Source organism: Strongylocentrotus purpuratus, unplaced genomic scaffold, assembly GCF_000002235.5.
Source record: "Strongylocentrotus purpuratus isolate Spur 01 unplaced genomic scaffold, Spur_5.0 spur5_scaffold_2, whole genome shotgun sequence".
Taxonomy (NCBI): domain Eukaryota; kingdom Metazoa; phylum Echinodermata; class Echinoidea; order Camarodonta; family Strongylocentrotidae; genus Strongylocentrotus; species Strongylocentrotus purpuratus.
Genome location: NW_022145605.1, coordinates 19,606,821 through 19,627,705, shown reverse-complemented (window position 1 = coordinate 19,627,705; position 20,885 = coordinate 19,606,821). Strand labels below are relative to the sequence as shown.

At 35.5% G+C, this 20,885-nt stretch overlaps 1 protein-coding gene across 1 annotated transcript; it reads right to left on the bottom strand.

Annotated features, from left to right (window-relative positions):
* Positions 1-1,730: 1,730 nt before the first annotated feature.
* On the bottom strand, positions 1,731-20,458 carry LOC574993 (dCTP pyrophosphatase 1). Its single transcript, XM_775402.5, has 5 exons — positions 20,286-20,458; positions 17,556-17,634; positions 9,974-10,005; positions 7,349-7,383; positions 1,731-2,077 (listed from the first exon to the last, which is right to left on the bottom strand). Exons 1-5 carry the CDS (start codon positions 20,378-20,380, stop codon positions 1,869-1,871), a joined length of 450 nt encoding a protein of 149 aa, XP_780495.4. The 5' UTR covers positions 20,381-20,458; the 3' UTR covers positions 1,731-1,868.
* Positions 20,459-20,885: the final 427 nt, after the last annotated feature.

The following is a 20,885-nucleotide window of genomic DNA, read 5'->3' as shown; positions in this document are numbered from 1 at the left end:
TCTCTCTACCATCATTCTTTCTTACATCCGAACACAAAATCGTCTCCATCCATTCTCTCTTCCTCTATTTCATGAACCCAAATCACATGTACCTGATTTTGAACTTGTAAAGAATACCAGAATATCATGGGATTATTACACATACAGGGGAGTGTTTAAAGACTAAGATCGACTTTAAGTAGGACTAAACTATGGTGGTTCATGCCGCTAGTTCCTCTAACCATTCCTGGCATTGGTTTACCAAGGGATGTACAAATCATGGTCACAAATCTACAGAATTTACCTATTTTGATAGTTCATTATTGAAGTTTAAAATATTATCTAAAGATCAAAATTGAGATACCAATGGTGAGAGCAACCATTGGTATGAATGACCCACTTAAAATCGATCTCAAGTCTTTGTTGAGAAACACTCCCCTGGTCATTTTGAAAGTATATCATTCAACTCCGCACAAATAACAACATGGAACAATATAAAAGTGCAACTGAAAGATCATAACATTTTAATGAAAATATGTCTCTAAAACATTTAGGAATGGTCCAGAATTCACAAAAAGGACATAGCAAAGTTAAACTACCGTGTCATTATAATTTGAGCAGTGATTTCTAGTTCTTATGTTCGTCTATACTACTAGAACTAAACACCATTGATCATTTAAAAGCAGAATTGTCATTTTCTGTAAGATATACATTTTCAAAGGACTCGGAGAAATGATAGACCTTATCTATGAAAACAATCTGTAAAAGAATGCCAGGTAAAATTACTTTCAACTATGTATTAAAAGATACATCCTACATGATAACAACAATGACATCTACAATTAAGAAGAATATATGAACAAATCACCGGTATGATTCTGAGTTATGGGCTGCCTTTGAAAGACTCCACACTAATACTGATTAGCCCATACAATTAATACAGATATTTATATTCCAACTTGAGTTGAGTTGAGGTCTTATTATCCAAACGTTTAAATACAGTAATATCACAATAAAAACGATTATAAATGTATGTTTAACAAATATTTGGAATAAATAATAGGGACCAGAAAATAGCATAAAATGCTAATCATGTCTGGTACCTTTAAAGTTCAGTATCTTAACATTTAACTTATAACTGGAATGACATATCACAATTACTCGATACATGCTTATTGTATTTTCCCCAAAATACAGTATTTATAAGGGTATTAAACATACCCCACCCCTCCACGACCTCTCCTTGCCATACTCAGAATACTTCTTGATAGATTTACGATAAAAAGTTCAAAATTTACACAGAAGAGGCATCAAAGTCGAACCCCATCCAGCTAGACAGGTTTGACTGTATCAGATATAACAAGTCTAAAATACATACAAAAGTTTTGTATAGATTGTACCCCACCCTGCAACATCCCTTCTCATTCCATCACATCTTCTCCTCCTCACCCTCTTCGCCATACTCACCTGTACTCGGAATACTTTTTGTTAGAACCCTTGACCTGGGGGGTGTTTCACAAAGATCCTAAGTCAAACTTAACTCTAAGTTGGACTTAAATATTAGGGAGAGCCATTTGTAGCCTCAAAATAAAATATATTCAAAAGCAAAAATTCAAGTATTTTACACGTTTTATAAATTTCACATCAAGAACGTGAAAGTTCCTTGATAATAGAAAATATGAATGATTTGAATCAATATTTTATGCCTTTTAGAATAACTTTTACAAAATATTTTCATAGATGCTAATGGCTTTCCATAATTGTTTAGTCCAACTTAGAGATAAGTTTAACTTAGGATCTTTGTGAAACACCCCCAGGTATACTCTAAAATATATACGAAAGTTTTGTATAAATTGTACCCCCACCCTGCAACACCCCTTCTCGTTCTATCACCTCTTCTCCTCCTCGCCCTCATACTCGGAATACTTCTTGTTCGAACCCTTGACCCGGTCTGCAGGGTACTTGAGCGCGTTGAGGGCTATCTTATCTAGGGCCGCAGCTGGCAAGTCAATGTGGCACTTCTGGGCAAGACGTATGAGGTAGATGAGGACATCGCTGAGTTCTTGTCCTAGGTGGACTTTGTCCTTCTCAGACCAGTCTAAGACCGAAAGAAAGGAAGATTAAAAAGCGAGGGAGGTCGACTTGAAATCGGTGTAGCTGTGTGTTGTTCTTATGACACCCGCCTAACATTAAGACCCCCCCCCCCCCCCAACAACAAAAAAAATTTAAAAAAATAAAAAAATTAATAGTCACTCATTGGAAATCACTGTAGAGCAATAAGGATAAGAAGACCACTATTTGCATGAAAGAGCATCAACAAGAGTGCAACAGCCACCGAGCCCTCACAAAGCTGTTAGATGACCCGAAAGACAGTCTGGAGGGCCATCTGTCTCATGAACTCTCAGATAGCTCGGCTGTCAGTTCTTGGGCTGTAGCCATCAATTAGGTGGATATATGCTATCATGAACAAGATTTTGTCAGTATATTACTAATACTTGCGGAGAGATTTTATCTAAATAATTCCATGTTCACAATTCATTTTATAATTTGAGCAGAATGCAGTCCATAATCTTGTTTTAAATGTGGTAACACTTCGTTTTCTAAATACAGTCATACCTGTCTACAGCGACTGCCCATGGGAAACACAAAACGTGGTCTTTGTAGACAGGTTCCTTTAGTACATGTTTCAATTAGAAACCATTTTCAAGGGAAACAAAAAATGTGGTCATTAGAGCAGGTTTGACTGTATCAATGTAATGAATCGATTCTAGTGGTTTGAGAATGCTCATGACTACAAAATATCATTATTTCACAAATTTGTTACCAAAGGTTTGCATATTAATAGACAAACAGTTAAAAAAAATACATGATCATCCACTTTTAAAACCTGATACATAGAAGAAGAAAAATACAATACTAATAACATAGATATGTTTTTCTAATTTAGATGATTAATTTCATTTGTATTTCCCCTAAAGTTTAGGTAGGTATGCTGTTTACATTGAGCAATGACAGCTGCCTATCTGGAGCTGTGTATTAATACTATGGTACTGTACTACCATCTTTCAAACAACATTTCTCACCTTATTAAAATAAGTCACAGAAAAGTATTTCCTCCCAATATTTCCTTATTTCTAGGCAAACAATAAACATGCAATACATATGTGATTTTGCTGGAAATGCACTATAAAGTATTTATTTAGTGTTAATCAACTCTACTAACTACTCTACGTAGTACCAGAAAGATGGTACTGTACTACCATCTTTCTGGTACTACGTAGAGTAGTTAGTAGAGTTGATTAACACTAAATAAATACTTTATAGTGCATTTAAATTGTTTATTACTTAGTATATCAATCCATTCATTGAGGTAAACTAGATTTCCATTCAGACATTACTGACTAAATATTTTTCAGCAAAAACCACCCAAGGTTATGGTTAGGTGTTGTTATTTACCAGTAAACAATTGGTGGATAAGCTGTTGTCAGACACCATACATCCATATCATTCAACAGGCCTACTTTAAATATCAATATTGATACAAACTCTAGTCATTAAATAAATACAGGTTGTTCAATTGGAATGTTTTTTGTTCTCATCATTATTGTTCATGCCTCAATTTCTAAATCTAGGAATAAAAATTATTCCAAACATTGAGTTATTTCACTACTACTATTTTTTTTTTCAGGGGGGGGGGGGGGAGAGGGTCAACTTTTTCATTCTGTTATTCCAAAGGAGAGGGGGATTATGTTTACTTATGTTTTATATCCCATCAAATAATAGCTATACTTGATACAAACTTTGTTTATTATTAACATGACATTCATCTGGAATGCTTTTAGTTTGATTTTCCCTTTTATTCTCTTTTTTTTTGGGGGGGGGGGGGGGGAGGGGGAAGGGGGTAACTTTTACAATTTCTTTACGGGGTTATGCTTAAGTTTGTATATTAACCAGTACAATTTAATGTCAGAATCCGCACAAACCATATTATAGTTTATCTTAGAGACATCATAGATGTATTAAGCACTATATAAAAGCAGAATATTATTATTCTATTATCAAATAGATCACCCATATATCAATATTGATACTAACTTGGTTCACTGAGCACTACTTGATTGAATTGAAATAGTGGAGTTTTAACTTTTGTTTACAAATTATTAACCTATAAAAAAATACAGGAGGTGTTTAAAAAAGAAATCTGAAATTACATTTGTTTTAAAGTTTCATGGCAGAGTGGACGTGTCACTGGACAATTCAAGTGAGGAAAAAAAAAAATGCTTTTTGAATATAAATTAATCTTGACACTCTTCAAGGTATAGACCAGTTTTGGAAACGCCCCCCCCCCCCTCTCAACAAATGAAATGGAAGCTCTTATTACCAATCATGTGACCAGTGAAAAAAATACACGGGGGCTCGGGGCGAATTAGCCCTCGAAATGCCCAAAAGAGCCCCCGAAAATCAGAAAAGAGCCCCTGTAAATTCGCATAGAGTTCAATGCAAAACAAATTTTAGAGTGTTAATTTCATGCAGGCAAGCTTGAAAAGTAGCCCCCGAAAAATAAATATTAATTTTTTCCCTGCATGTGACAGAATATGTTTTGACTAATACGTGATGATACAAATTTTACCGGAAAACTGCCTACTAATTGATATATTTGGTAAATTATCATATTGATCCAGCCTTGATAGATAAATTTGAACATTTGGGCATATATTTCTGCTTTTTTGCGAATTTAGGTTGAAGTATTGCCATCTAAACATCTGAAGGCAATATTTAAACAATGCTCCATCCCAAAATATATATGCATCTTCTCCAATAAGTGAGGAGGAATTTTCTAATGGTGTTATCATAAACATAAGGGCAACTCAAAGGTGACTTGTCACAAATGTTCCAGACTACATCAAAGATTTTAGTCTACCATATGTCAAGGAAAATGCTTCATTTCAACGGCATTGTATTATTCCATTATACTTGGTGATAAACAAAAACACAAAACACCTAATACTAGCCAAGGTAGAGACATCATTTCAGGAATGTGGTTGCATTTTCCGGAGCTTTTCAAGTCTGTATCCTGTCCATAACAAGAGACCAAACAGTTTTTGGAAGTTTCAGGGGAGTTTTTGAATCTCCTGAATTGACTGTTTTCAGCTCCCAATTACTGAAAGGCTTCTCAAATGACTAGTTGGTGAGAATCAGAGAGCTTTCAACTTCCTCGGTGAGAACGAACTCTTTATCCATTCACATTAGCAGAATTTATCCTATGGTGAAATGATAAGAAATGCCTTTTCCCCTGAAAAGTTGCGTAAAATAATATTGTACAGCAAAACGGGAGTTTCAGCATCGCTTCTACCCTCAAAACATGATAATGAACCGGGGTTCATCGTTTGTCATAACATCATATTGAATGACTGCTCTACAAACTTGGAGGGGATTATCGTGATTGCATACTGGTATAGACACCATCAGCCCATGATGTAAATGAACACTAAACATAGTGCGAACTGATCTCTCCAAAGCTTATTGTTCTTTTTAATCATGAGCATGCTTTTAATCACTGTTTCTATAACAATCGCTCAGAGCTAGAGGATTATTACTTCAAACACTTAAACCCAGAGTTCCAGAGTTAATGACCTTCTTGCTCTAGACAGCGGTCTGCAGACAACAATTTATTCCATGCTTATGCCCCTTCCGCTATGCAATACTTATTGGGTCTTTATATCATTTTCAAATAATTTTCCTCCAGAGTGAATGAGCCTTGACTTCCTTGGTGAGAATGAACCCTAGTTCAGAAAGGGAGGTTTGGATTACATCATGTTACCCCAGGCAGACAGACCCACATGCTGTTAAGCTAATCTGAACTTACATCGGCTCATGTCAGATATTATTCCTGTCATGGGGAATGATGGATTCTTAAAGGGACTTTCAATACTATTTGTAGTTCAATTCAATTCATTTGTTTTATTTTTCCAAATCATTAACAAATTTACATCAAATTCATGTACAGTAACAAAACAGATAAGGAAAAAAAGGGGAACCAACAAAAAGCAGAAGCTTTTGGGTTGAAAAGTTCCCTCAGTTCCCTAGTTTCACTTACATGATAACAAGATGATTTATTATTTAATTCATTCTGTGTTTAAACACTGTTTTAAGGATCGATTAAGATAAAACATGTACATTGACATACAAAAAACATACAAACAAATATACATGTAGAACTCTTATATCACAAATGTTAATAGAATAGTTGTTTATAACTTAGAACCAAGGCTCTTGCCTTTTTGTAAATATTTTGTTATATAATTCTTCATCTTTTATTTAGTGTAAAATACCAAAGCTTTTTATATAAGCACAGAACACATTTACCCTAGATGTAGAATAGTTTGTAGCTTAGGTATGAATTCAAGAGTTATTCATATTTATTCATTACATTCTCATTTATTGCTGTGATACTTTTTGTGTGTTAGTGGTACTAGACACGATTAGCATTAAATGCTATTTTCTGGTCCCATTTATCCTTTCAATGTTAATTAATCATTCACATTTGATTGTTTATATATTGATGTACTTTTTGTTTTGGATAATAAACTTCAAACTCAAAAACTCAAAAACTCAACTCATGTACATTCAAAAGGGTCAAGAAAAAGGGGCATTTAATAATTGTATATCTCACTACCTATTATTGCTGTATTTAATACTATTGAGATTGCAGCTGGTGTTATAAATGACAAGCTAGAGAAAGAGAGAAAATAAGAATGGCAAGAAAATAGACTTGGAAACTAGCTACAAGTAAGAACCTGAATTCTGGCTACAGAGACAATAAAACTCCTAAGAGGTGGAAAATAGTTTTCATCACAAGGCACTTCAAAATCAACATGCATCTAGTTGTGAAGATTACAGATACCCCGGTATGGCCATTTTAGCCACTTGACAGCCATTATCTATCTGAACGAGAAACAATTAACATAATACTCTTTGAGATAAGGGTCCACAAATAGAATATAAAGATTGTGAAATAGGCCTAAATTAGGTCTCTACAAGGCTGGGAAGCCTGGGATCATAGAAAAAGGAAAAGAAAACAATGATTTATCAACTCAATTACTCAAAAGCCTAGTTCTTTATAATTATACACATCCCACTAATTTAAATTTTCAAAAACATTCTACTGTGACAGACTGACAGTTGTTAATAGCTTTCCTATGATCATACACGTATATAATTTTGTAAAGTCTGGAAACGTGATGAAAAAAAAAGGAACCCGCCAAAAATACCACCCTTCCCAGAACACCACTCTACCTTTGGACCACTACACTTTAAATTAGCGTGGGGGGGGGGGGGGGGGGGGGGGGCGGAGGGCGTATAAGCTCACCTGGAATTCCGGACTTTACTTCTCCTTTCCATTGACTGTGTAATGAAAGACAAAGATAGAGCCATGACAAGAATGAGATAGTTCTAAATAAACAATCGAGTAAAACTGGTAGAGAAGTCAAACTTTGGATATTATATGTAAACAGAGAGGAAGTATACTGCCAAGGGAGGTTATCACTTCGACAAACAGAGAATGTCGATGGAGAGCAGGGTTTTAGGGCCTGTTCAGACAAAAACAAAATTATACGTACCGGCAACTCATGTAAAGAAACGTTGTGAAAAGAATTACCATAAAGGGAGCGTACACACTGAATAACAACAGAAATTAGTTTTAAAGAGAAATCCAACCTTGATAGCAAACTACTCTAGAGGAAAGAAGAAAAATTGGAGAAGCACACTGGTTAAATTTTGAATGAAATCGGACAAAAAATGAGAAGTTATGAATTGTTAAAGTTGTAATCACTATACGTATAGGTTCTTCAAATTGGCTAGACCAGTAATGTCTCTGTGATGTAGTGGTAGACAACTTTCCCATTTGTTCCAACATACAATGACTAAAATTTCAATTTTTCAAAAATGTATTCATGACACAAGAGATTCTTTTCTCCCTAGAGAATCTATAATAATATGCTATTCATAATACATTTTGGGTAGTGCCCCAAGAGAGAAGACACTTAGGAAAAAAACAGGAATTAATGATCCTTTTGTACAAACAGAAAATCTATCCCCTACTACATCATATCCACTGACCTAACTGCTAATTTGAGATTCGCATGGACTTAGTGATCCCGTATTTCAAATGTTCATAACTTCCTTACTATTGGCCAGATTAATTTCAAACTTTTGCCATTCTGTTTTAATAATTAGATATTTTTTCCGCTTTCATAAAAATGAACTTATTACAAGTGTTGGATAGCCATTTAAAGAGGTCGGTTGACATTACAGCTGGCCAAATATCAGTGCATGCCATAAGCCCTGCTTAGTTATACAGTTTCTTTTAATATGATATGACATTCAGACTAGAGATCTTTTTGTCAACTTTCTGTTCAAAAAATGCTCAAACAGCGTTTTGTTAAACGTTATTCTACATATAACATTCAGATCAGAAAAATTAATTACTCCTCTTATAGCTGGATGTATAGAGTCTTTGTACAGGCATACCATGTACTTGGGTAGTGTGAAAAGGGGGTGGGACTGCCAAAGAATGCCTAACGAGAGATACTGGGCCAGAAATTCAAAGGAGTATATTGGTATAAAAGAAATGGAAGAAATTGAGGGGGGCAAAGGGCAGATTCGGCAGGAATGCCAAGATGTATTTGAACATGGGTTCATTATTGACACGCCGCAAGGTCTCTGAAATGGGGTTGTATTTGATTTAGTTATGCTTTGTAAACTTCCAGTTTTTTAACTTGGGTATTATCTTTGTGGAGGGAAACAAGTTTTTGTGAAAGACAAGATGGATACATTGAGATTTGACAGAGTCATGGGTCTGGGGTGCAAAGGGAGGAGAAATGGACACAAAAAATAAGAGGAGGGGAGAGAGAGAGGAAGAAGAAAATTGAACGAATGAATAAACATAGAAAAGGAATAAGAAGAAATAAATGCAGCGAATGATATTGAAGAGTAAAACATGAAGAAATAGAGAAAGAAAGTGCAAGAAAGTGCAAGAAAGAAATAGATAGAAAAATAGGTAGAAAAAGAGATAGAGAGACGGAGATGTGATAGAGAGAGAGAGAGAGAGAGAATGAGAGACAAGATGGAGATATTGAGCAAGAGAGAGAGAGAAAGAGAGAGAGAGAGAGCAAGGGACAGAGAGAAAAGGAAATATAATATAGAGAAGCAGATAAATAAAGAGCCATAGAAAAACGAGAGAGAGAGAGAGAGAGAGAGAGAGAAGAGAGAGAGAGAAGAGGAGAGAGAGAAATACAGGAAGAGAAATAAATGAAGAGAGAGAGAGAGAGCGAGAATGAAAGAGACAGACAGACAGACATAAAAAATAAAAAAACATGAAATAGGCGGGAAGGATCTATCTGGTTTGCTTACATACTGAAATGCAAATAGAGTTTCAGAAATTCACATACAGTAGTTCTGTTCAAATGGTAATACAACAGATCAATCAGACTTGTAACAACTGCATCAACAAAGGTTTTATATGGCCAAAGAAAATTGAATTCTAGTTTCTTGTCTAGAACTTTGAAAATGGAGAAATTCCAAGCTAGTCTATTACATTTTTACATGTTTCCAGCACACATAAATCCAATGGGTCGATCCATTAATAAAACTTTCATTTTTCAATTCACTACAGGCTAAAATCAAGTAGTAATTTTTTTAAACATTTACTTACAGGTAATAACATTTCATTTTTTAATTCACTGCAGGCTAAAAAAAAAGTTGAAATTGGACTAAATGACTTTTGTGGGTCTAGATTTCCTCAAATTTTTCTTTAATTCCTCCAGTGAAAAACCTCAAAAAAAAACATACAGGTTGGTTGAAAATAAGAAATGGAAAGGACAAGGAGCTGTGGAGAAAGGGGAGATAGGGGAGGAGGGGGGAGAGTAAGCAAGAGTCAGGAAAAAATAGAGAGTTATCATCTGACAGAAATTACATTACTATTTTATTTACTTACAAGATTTCTGAAAGCTCACCAACTTCTCCAACCTGTAAAAGTCAAAGATCACAAGAAAATAAATTATATTTCCTGTATTCCTGCAGAGATAGACATTAATGTTACTTCATGTACAGGTATATTCACTTTTGGGAGTTAAAATGGGAAATAAAAACGTCCGAGTTAGGCAAATCTATTATGCCTCAGCAGTATTGCTGCCATGGATGATTAAGCTCATGTGGTTTGAGATGAATTTTCCATCAAATCTCATTTTTGCCAAGTTTGCATTCATGCATACATTTGTGATTATACGCTGTGATGAATTATGTGCTCAATCTTGTTTTATAAAGAGAACACGTTTTCATCGAACAAGGAGTCATTTCGGATTACAATAAATCATTTTGGAAATATGAATACAATAAGTCATTTCAGAATATCTTTACTTCAAACGATTCTACCTTCATGCACTTATTCAAATTACAAGAGTTTTTTGTGGGGGGAGTGGTGGGGGGGATGAACGATTATAAGGAACAGGCAATGTGCCCCCTGCATACCCCATCCCCCTCCCATTCACCATTGGTCTGTTTTCAATACCCCAAGTGCAGAGAGATACCTAGAGGCAAAACTTCTTTGTACCATTAGTCTTCATGGTATTTAGTTTGTATGGCTGATGGGGACAAGGGCTCTTCAATGTGAATTGGCAAAAGTCAGATTACGTTTACTGAGACCCCCTTGAGTGTACTTTCAGGGTTAAAGGTACAGACCAGTTTTGGAAACACCCCCCTCTCAAAAAATAAAATGGAAGCTCTTATTTAATAGCAATTATGTGAACGAATATGTTTTGACTAATACGAATGATACAAATTTTGTCGGGAAACCACCTCAAATTGATATATTCAGTAAATTATCATATCTATCGGGCCTGGATAGATATCGCGTAGTCCCATATACATCTTTCTGTGTACAGTGCTTGTAACTTTACCAAGACTGGGCCAAATTTCTTATCATTTTGATGATTCCAGAACCTAGCAATACACACCAATACTTATATGCTAGATGATCAACCTTTTCTTATCGATTCCACAACGTTTCTTTCACAATGCAATTGCATGACCAGAACTGGTCTGTACCTTTAAATATGGTATAATGTATGTATAGTATCGATATGAATACATATGATGTGTTCACCAAGGTATACGTATTGTGGCTGAACCTACATGTGTGTTGACTTTGACTGGATGCCAAAAGAATGCTATTTCACAATGACAGATGTTATTTTTGGATGAATCAATCAGAAGCTCCCTCTATCGTTTTTTTTTGTTCACCACAAAAACAAAACAAAAGTGAGAAAACAAACTCTTTCATTCTTGAAAGAATGCAGTATAAAGTGTAGTGAAAATAATGTGGATGGAATGTGAATACTGTGCAAATAGTGAGAAGATATAAAGCATGAACATAATATGAACATAGTGTGAAAACAAGTGTCGTCTCAATCTTTAAAAAAAACTCTGTGGTTTTACCAAGGCTATACATTCATTGTACTAGTTTATCCATGGTCTCACCATATGAGAAGCTGTATTTTCCTTGGCAGAACTTCCTTTTTAATCAGACAACCCCACCCCTTCTCTATCTCTCTTCTCTCTTTCCTTTTTTCTTCATTCTCTCTGTCAACCCACCTATCCATATGTTCTACTTCCTCTCTCCACCACTCTCTCCAAGATCTCTCCACACCCCTTTTCTCACTCTATACCCCCCCCCTCTCTCTTTGTTCTCCCTCTCCTTCCTCTGTATCTCCCATCCCTTTCTCTCTCTCTCTCTCTCTCTCTCTCTCTCTCTTTCTCTCTCTCTCTCTCTCCTTCTAAAGTCTTCACCTTCTTTGAGTAGTCTAATCAAAGGAGGGGATTTGCATCCTTATTCTTAAACTCTCTTAACAAGAATTCTGTTTATTGTACTTTCTAAATGTTTATCCTAAAAGCTTATAATGCTTATTAGCCATTTATGAGGAAGAACAGTTTCTTGAGAGCTAGAAGGGACATTAAACTCATATGTAGATCATATCGTCCTTGTTTTCACGAAGTGACGGTAGTGAGGAAAATCGTAACGCAAAGTGAATGCAATTTTTTTTCACTACCGTCACTTCGTGAAAACAAGGACGATATGTAGATCAATGTACTTTTACTCAGATTCAATGCCCTTCTGGCTCTGAACAACAGGCTTTCCCCAAAATACCTTCCCCTTTCATTTCCCTGCCTGATTGAAGATGATGATTGGGGGGGGGGGGGGGTATTAAGGTCCTATTTCACATTCCAACCATTGTTGGTGTGAATTCAAAGGCAAATCAGGCAGGGAGGTGAAAAGACATCCTTGAATCAGGTATAAAGCCCTGCTGAATACAGCACTGAATGGGATTCTCACCGGGTCATTTTATAGGGCTTAATCGTGGCTAATACAGGAAAGTTATTCAACCACATCCTCATGACACTTTACTAAATACTGAAGAGAAGAGAAAAAAATAGTGAAGGTTATAAGGGAAATTTCAACAATACAAAACACAATACGCAATAATTTGACCTCAATCAAAATCTTTAATAGAGAGAGAAAGAGACAGAGAGATCTATAGAGAAAGAGAAAGAGAGAGAGAGAGAGAGAGAGAGAGAGAGAGGGAGAGAGAGATAGAGAGAGGGAGAGAGAGATAGAGAGAGGGAGAGAGTAAGAGAGAGAGAGAGAGAGAGAGAGTATAGGAAGTGTCAAGGAGAATTCTCACAATAAGAAACACATATTTTCTCCAGTTGGTCAGTGCATGGACTTACTACAAAGTAGGTCCATGGTCAGTGGCACTCGGTACAAAAGCAGATTGTGATCAAAATATAGTTGATGTCAGATTTCTGACCTATTTTCCTCATTTGAGAGGCTTTGGTGGAAATACTTGTGATCCGGTAGAAGAACAGTGAAAACAATCTGAAACATAGTTGCATGTCAGTGTATATTGGAGGTGCATTTGACTTTGCGCAACAATTTTGGGGGCATACAATAATCTATTTGATTTAATTCTTATTCTTCTAAAAATGACACATATTTTCATTTTTACAATTACTGAACTTTTCACAATATCGGTATGACATTGAAAAAAATGGTATACAGAAAAAAGGTAATCATCACATTGTAGCAAAAGCTTGAAGAGCTTAAACGAGTATCATCTCTTCAGGATGCAGTTTAACGAGCAGGGCTCATAACCACTTTCCTTAATTGGGGTCCACAGTGCACTTGAAAGTGCACTTGGTCCCTCATAGGATGAAATCATGTAGAACACAGGATAGCAAAGAAGAACAACACCTTTGATTTACATTTCAAGATTTGAGTTTGATGTTGGTGTTTTACAAAAGTTTGGATAACAAATACCGGTACATTTTTTTTTAAATCTGCTAATCCTGACTGGGATTCTGGTGTTCTGTATGTAGCGCCATGGACCTACCATACATCCATGGTAGCACTAGCAGACCCTGGCAGTGACGCTTACATTTTGTATTCAGCAGTATGTTTGAGAGGAGTGATGTATATATATGCAAGGCTGGTCACTATTGGTGGTTCAGGGCACATAACCGTAAGAAATTCCATCAAACTATGCAACTACTGTAATCAAATGTGAAAAACAAGATGATTTTGATCCCTTTCGATTTTAACCCTAGTTTCACATCAAATTCAGTGTTGAACCCTGAAAAAAGATATAGTGTATGTTGATAGATATGTTGCAAATGAGATTTAGAGAATCTGGCACTGACACTAAAGATGGGGAAGTATATGAGGAAGATTATTTCGATGAATAGTTTGAAGAAATGGAATTAAACAGAGAGGAGGAATGGAGAATATTACTGACAGAGAGTTGTGGGAGAACATGACTGATAAGGTATTTGGATATATGGCATAGAGAGAAAGAGAGAGAAAGAGAAAGAGAGAGAGAGAGAGAGAGAGGGGGGAGATGCTAGCTTTTATATCATCTATTGTCTAGTCAAAACTTTATGTAGGTGCATGTACACTGGTACAGAGTGGGTCAAATTTGTGACCGCAATGTAGGCCACCATTTGACCCTTTCCATATAAGTCCCTCCACTTCTATTCCAATCTTTCTAAAAACATCATTAAAGATGAAGTTGAGTTCTGGTAATGCGATTGCATTGTGAAAGAAAAGGTGTGGAATCGAACAGAAAAGGTTGATCATCTAGCATATAAGTATTGGTGTGTACTGCAAGGTTCTGGAATCATCAAAATGATAAGAAATTTGACCCAGTCTTGGTAAAGTTACAAGTACTGTACACAGAAAGATGTATATGTGACTACGCAATATCTATCAAGGCCGGATAGATATGATAATTTACCAAATATAGCAATTAGTAGGCGGTTTCCCCTGTAAAATTTGTATCATCACACATTAGTCAAAACATATTCTTTCACACGATTGGTAATAAGAGCTCCCATTTCATTTTTTTAAAGAGGGGGGCATTTCCAAAACTGGTCTATACCTTTAACATGCCTCCATCCTATTCTCTCTCCTTGAAATGAAAGACGGATAATGCCAGCTGCATCTTTTCCTCAAGTGGGATTGTCTTGTGACTGTCCAATGGAATGGGAATTATGAGTCATGAGGTCAAAGGCCAGGGTCAAAGTTCAAAGCAGTGGAAGGGCAAAACAAGGAAGCAATGCCAGGGTCAATGCCATCAGATATGCTTCAGTTTAGAGTTCTACAGTGAGGGGAATGTCTCCCTCAAAGTGAACACTTTGGGTAATACATATTTCAACATTAATCTCAAGATAATAATTAAGATTTTAACCTCTGAATCAATAATAAAGGCCTACATGCTATGCACAATTCCAAGGTGTTTTGTCATTTAATTTCTCATATCTTAAGTATTTTTAGGAACTGTTGAATTTATCAAACCATATCAATACCAGGTCTGGTTTAAACTGCATATTCAATACAATACTTAACAAACTGACACATGAAACTCTTTCATTTTTTTTCAAGTTCAATGTCCTGATCTATAAGACACTTAAAGAATAAATAGATTCCATTTGAAAGACAAAGAATGTTTGAAAACGAAATAAATGTATAACCTTTTATACAGATAAAACAACAATATCACATAAATAGCTCTGACTTCAAATTGTGCATTCCTTTCATATCCCTTCAGGCTTCGCTAAAAAAACAACATCATAAAAAATACTACTTCTGTGTCAAGTTGATGTCTTATTATTTCTGTGTCTGCGTGAACCAAAAATAGTGGCAGATGGCTGGAATCTGCAACCCTCTTGGTAGGTCTACATAACTCTTGAAGACTTGTTCTCATTAGCCTTTGTCTAAAAAAAAAGCCCCAAAAGTTAGACCCGGGCAAACTAAGTTCAGCTCAAAATAATTAATGTGTACAGTGAGGTTTTGGAATCATCAAAATAATAAGAAATTGACATGTACTGTACACAGAAATGTGTTTATATGACTACACACACTTTTGTGGCATGACTGTTTGGACCAAGCAGTACACACTTCAACTTTTCCTTGACATATATTTCAAATTCAAGGGCATTTGAAGAGTAATCCTTTTCAGGCGACATTGCTATTATTGACTTCTAAACTAACATAAATAGAATGAGAAAGCTCACTTATCATTTTCCATATTTTAATTCATACATTATCAGATTACCTTTCCAGCCCTCATCCTTCTCACTTAAAGATAAAAAACCGGTAGTGATAAAATTGCGGTTCAAGGGTTTTGAGTGCATAATATCCATCCAATACTGTTGAAATATTGCCTTCAGAGGTTTAGATTGCAAATATATGCCCAAATGTTCAATGTTGAAGTGCATTTGCGATATCTATCCAGGCCAGATCGATCTGATAATTTACCTAATATATCAATTAGTAGGCGGTTTCCCTGCAAAATTTGTATCATCAATATTAGTCCAAACATATTCTTTCACATGATTGGTAATAAGAGCTTCCATTTCATTTTTTGAGAGGGGGCGTTTCCAAAACTGGTCTATACCTTTAACTTGTTTGGGCTAATAGGAATGCACCTCTTCGGTGACAGCAAGTCCTGCGATGCATTCTTGTGAGGTGATATCACCTTCATCTTGCAAAAATTTATGAGAATGTGGTTTTGTTTAGAACCTAGGTCAGGTCATCTTGCCTTTCCTAGGTCAACCGAGGTCAACCGAGGGCTCCCACCCGATAGGCTGCAGTAATGAATCAATTTCTGTTCAAGCGTGTTCAGATGTTTCAAGTTCATGTTATGAGATAAACTCCTCAAGAAAAGTTCAGCATTTCAAGTTTGAGCGTTCATATCTCTCTTGTTTGCTATTTCATCATATATACTTGGATTTTTGGTATCATTGAAAAGCCTGCTTATTCCTGTGCACAATGATGCATCATTTGTAATGATTATGATTGAGATCATGAAATGTGCAGTACACCTGAATATGAGGCTAAGTCAAAAGTGAAATGTTGTAAAAAAAATACTAAAAGGCATTGTTAATCATTTGAAACACAATCCAAAATGAATCCATCCCCCATAAAATGACAAATTCACTGTTGACAATAACAATGCATTTTGCAACATTTTGCTTTTGGCTTGGAAAAAATAAAAGCCTTTAAAAATTCATAGCTGTCTTATTTTTAAATCGGATTTTGCTCAAACTTTCACTGGCCTGTGTCTCTCATTGCCATGCTTCTATTAAAACCTGATTAGTTTCTGGGTGGTCTTACCCTTTAACTCATACACTTTAAATTGGAGTTAAAGCTCTCAAGGCTCTACACAGATGATATGTTATACGTATTTTTGAATTTTGATTATCACATTACGTATACAATGATCTACAAAATCAGATATGGTCTGAACTCTACTGCCCTTCTTCAAACTCCACAAAATTATCTTATAACTTTGAATAAATTAACATAATATGAAAGGTTAAGTATGAACATTAATAATTAAATTAGATAATATCTTATAATCATAAACTGACTTTATCGCGATATTGACTTTACCCTAACTTTGAACATGGTAATTATCTATGAGATAATAGACTTTTTACTCATCTATCAGTCAGTACCTGGTACATATCCCAATACTCATGTACTTACAAATTCTCTATTATTTGTTAAATCTTGATTAAGATATTCTTGGGAGAGTGAAACCAGTGGAAATTAGAGTGCAAAGAACACATGTATAAATGTCATCAAGAAAATTGCACCAGCATACATTGAAATATTTTGCTCTTATCAATCCTATGTGAACAATCTCCTATACAGGTGGGGGAGATCTAGTATAGAGGGGAGGGGGTGAGAGGGGAGGGGGTGAGAGGTGGTGTGACCCCTTCCCCTGCCCAGGTTGAAATTCACTATTGACTGCTGGGCACTGGAACAGTTTAGCAAAAAATATTGAATAGTTCCATAAAAGGACACAGTGGTTGCGCGTGAAGTTAACAAAGTATATGTGAGCACAGTGAGACAAGCACCATAATATAGACTGGTCAATTTCCCTACAAATAAGTACATATTTTTATATCCCCTTGGACATTAGTTTAAAGGAGAGGGGGGGGGGGGGGGGTAAGCTTACCATAGCTAGGAGTAGATTCCTGGGCGTGTGATATTGATCCCAATCTCGTTCCTCTGCAAATGTGTGTACCTTAGCTCTTCTGCAAAGGAATATGTCAAAATGACATTAAAAATTGTATGTTATCAAACTATGCTTATACACTGTATATACAGTATCATGCTATTTCATATTTAGTTCATGTGCTGGAATATAATGGTTTGTGTGTACATGTACAACTCTAAATGTAGTTAAGATGCAGAAATAAATCCATTTCCACAGTGTCCTGATCTAATAGGGGACATCTACCCTAATATTTATTTGGTTTTAATAGAAGCAGAAAAATTAGAGGAACAGGTCAGTGAACTTTTTTAACAAAAACCAATTAAAAATGAGAAAGTTATGAATCTTTGAAGGTGCAATCTATCAAACATGAATGGGCAAATCTGTGAAGTATCTTGTGGCCTTTCCTCCCATTTATCCTGTACTAAAAAAGTTTATGACAACTGTTTGAAAATTATCAATTTCCTATATATAATCAGATATTGCTCACACTTTCATTTTCATTTGTTCTTTCATTTTCTACTTTAATTAAAATTTCAAGTTAATATCAGGGTGGATTCCCCCTTTAAAATTAATATAGTCACAAAATGTTGACCTCTACAAGTACCCATCCCTTTGTCAAGTTGCTACCATCTATAACATTACTTCACTAAAATATTACAGTACAGGGCACAGTAGAAATGCTCAAAACCTGAATCCGTTGTATCTGGACCCCAAACACATCAAAATTCTAACAAAACAGACTTTAAAATGTTTACCGGTAATCCACACCCCCTTACAAAATTTTCTTTTCTTTTTTTCTTTATTGTTTGTTGTTGTTGTTGTTGTAGAACAAATTATTTGGGTTTCAATCAAATTCAGATCAACAGTTTTTCCTTAACCTATGATCCCTAATAATAACTAATTAAAGATAAACTCCAGTACTGGTAAAAAAAAAAAAAAATTCTCACAGAATCAAACGAAACTTACACTGAATGTTCAAGATTACAAATAAATGACATGTGCCGAACAATTTTGGAGGAAAATGTATACTGGCTGAGTAATGAGCATAGAAAGACAAGGAAATCAAAGTAGTACTAGCCCCAACATCATGTGTGTTGTCCCATATATAGCTTTCTATGTGAGTGCTTGTTACTTTACCAAGACTCGGCCAAATTTATTATGATTTTGATGACTCCAGAACCTTGCAGTGCACAGAAATACTTACATGCTACATGATCAACTGTTTCTGATCCTTTCCACACCTTTTCTTTCACAATGCAATCGCATTACCAGTACTAAAGTTTATCTTTAAGTAACTTTTATGAAGTTCCTCCCCAACCCTCAGATGACCCTTGAATATCACAGGCAATTACACAATACTCACTCTGTCTATAGAGGGCGCCATACTAGAATGTTGTCAGATAATCTTTGGATGGTCTTAGTGTTTTATATTTTGTTTGCCTTTTAAAGAAATGACTTGCCTATACATTTATTTATTTATTTATTTATTACACATCTTTTAAAAGAAGGGTAGCCTAATCAGCAAATAAATACTGGTTTTCGTTGAGGCCCTTCATGACACAAAAAAGTTTATACATTTCAACCAAAATATAAATAAATATAGAAAATTACAAAATACAACTTTAACAAACAAAAAATAGCAAACCAGGTTATAAATAAACGATTTGAACATGTATATGCATTTCCCAATAAATTACATTCACTTCTAATGCAGTCTACTTTTAAGATGTTATGGTGTCAGCTAGTATATAAATATGGACTTGAAATTTCTAAAAAGAGAAAATGTTCATGACTTACAACAATTAAATCACTGTTTAGATTTCATGATGAATATCTTGTAATTCAATTGTATTGAATTATATTGAATTATATTGTTCTATGATAAATTAGTTGCATGCATACATTTCTAGCACCAGAAGTTGAAACGTTGGGAGGGGGGCAAGCAACTAGCCTATGCCCCCTACCCCCTTATTTACCATTTCAAACACATTTTGCATGCATACGCGATACATCACTTACAAAAAACAAAAAAAACTATGCCCCCTCCCTAATTGAATTCTTTGAAATATGATATACTAAATACTTAGTAGTCCAAAAGGTGATGGAAAAGCACTTAACTTTTAAGCACCAACAGTATATAGGAACGTAATGATCTCGAAAGAATGACAGATAACAGGACATGCAGTCAGAATTGAACTACAATACTGGATACTCTCAATTCAGGGGCTTATCAAATATATATTTTGCTAACAATGGGTTTTCAATATGAAAGCATTCAAAATATTAATTTAATCATTTCTCATATACAAACAATCCTGGAAATTCTCAAGCTATTTCTCACTACTCCCATTACAAACAAAAGAGTAGATCTAGCCATTTTTCCCTTTCTCTTTAATTTCTCTCTCCTTCTCTTTTTTCTCCATCTATTCTTATTCTCCTACACCTTCTTTTTCTTCATCATGTCCTTCTTGTGGTTGTTGTTGTGCTTTCCTTCTTCTTGTTGTTCTTCGTCGTCTCCTCTTCCTCAGTTTCTTCTCGATCAGAATTCAACATCCTTTCGTTATAAAAACGACCTTGTCAACATGCCATGTAACATGGTCAATATATCAAACACGAATTTCAATTTATGGGACAACATATTAAATTCTGGTCGGTCGGTGACCAGTAAACAGGAGCAGATATACTTACAAATCTTCAAAAGATGTGTGCGAGCTGAATTTGAATTCCGGATGCCCGTCATCGCTTGGATTCGCTGCCGGATTCGCATCACCTCGAGAGGTCATATTTTCTAAATAATTCAAAACAAATTAAAAATCAGACGTACACATGTGTAGAGTTTGTTTACTGTACAATGATCAGTCGTAGATGGCGATCGACTGAATTATGCGCAGGTTGAGGGGAGAAAAGAGAAGCTGCAGTGAGCGAGAAAGCAAGAGTGGGGGAGGGGAACCGGAAGAGAAGGATATGTCTCCCTTTATGTCGCGAGATCGAACTTATAATATCACCACCATCATAATCATCGTCGTCGTCATCATCTAAAATATTGAATTTATCATAGCGCTCTACTATAAGAATGAAAAACCTCAAATTTCTATCTTTTCTCGTCCTCTTCTATTTTTCTCCCCTTTCTTTTGCGCTCTTTCCCCTCCCTCACTTTGTATACTGCGTTCCCACATGCACTCTTTGAATAACCTCTTTTATTTGCACCCTTTGATACTCGCTTACCATGCAGTATTATGCATTCTAACTCAACAATTGAACTCATTTATCATCTGAATATTCGGTAGA

Bases quoted from the DNA above. Each gene is read 5' to 3' on its own strand.
- LOC574993 (XM_775402.5), bottom strand. From the start codon at position 20,380: ATGACCTCTCGAGGTGATGCGAATCCGGCAGCGAATCCAAGCGATGAC. The intron at 17,635-20,285 runs GTAAGTATATCT...ATTCCTTTGCAG, and splicing joins CACACATCTTTTGAAGATTT to AAGAGCTAAGGTACACACAT. The intron at 2,078-7,348 runs GTGAGCTTATAC...TTTCGGTCTTAG, and splicing joins AGTAAAGTCCGGAATTCCAG to ACTGGTCTGAGAAGGACAAA.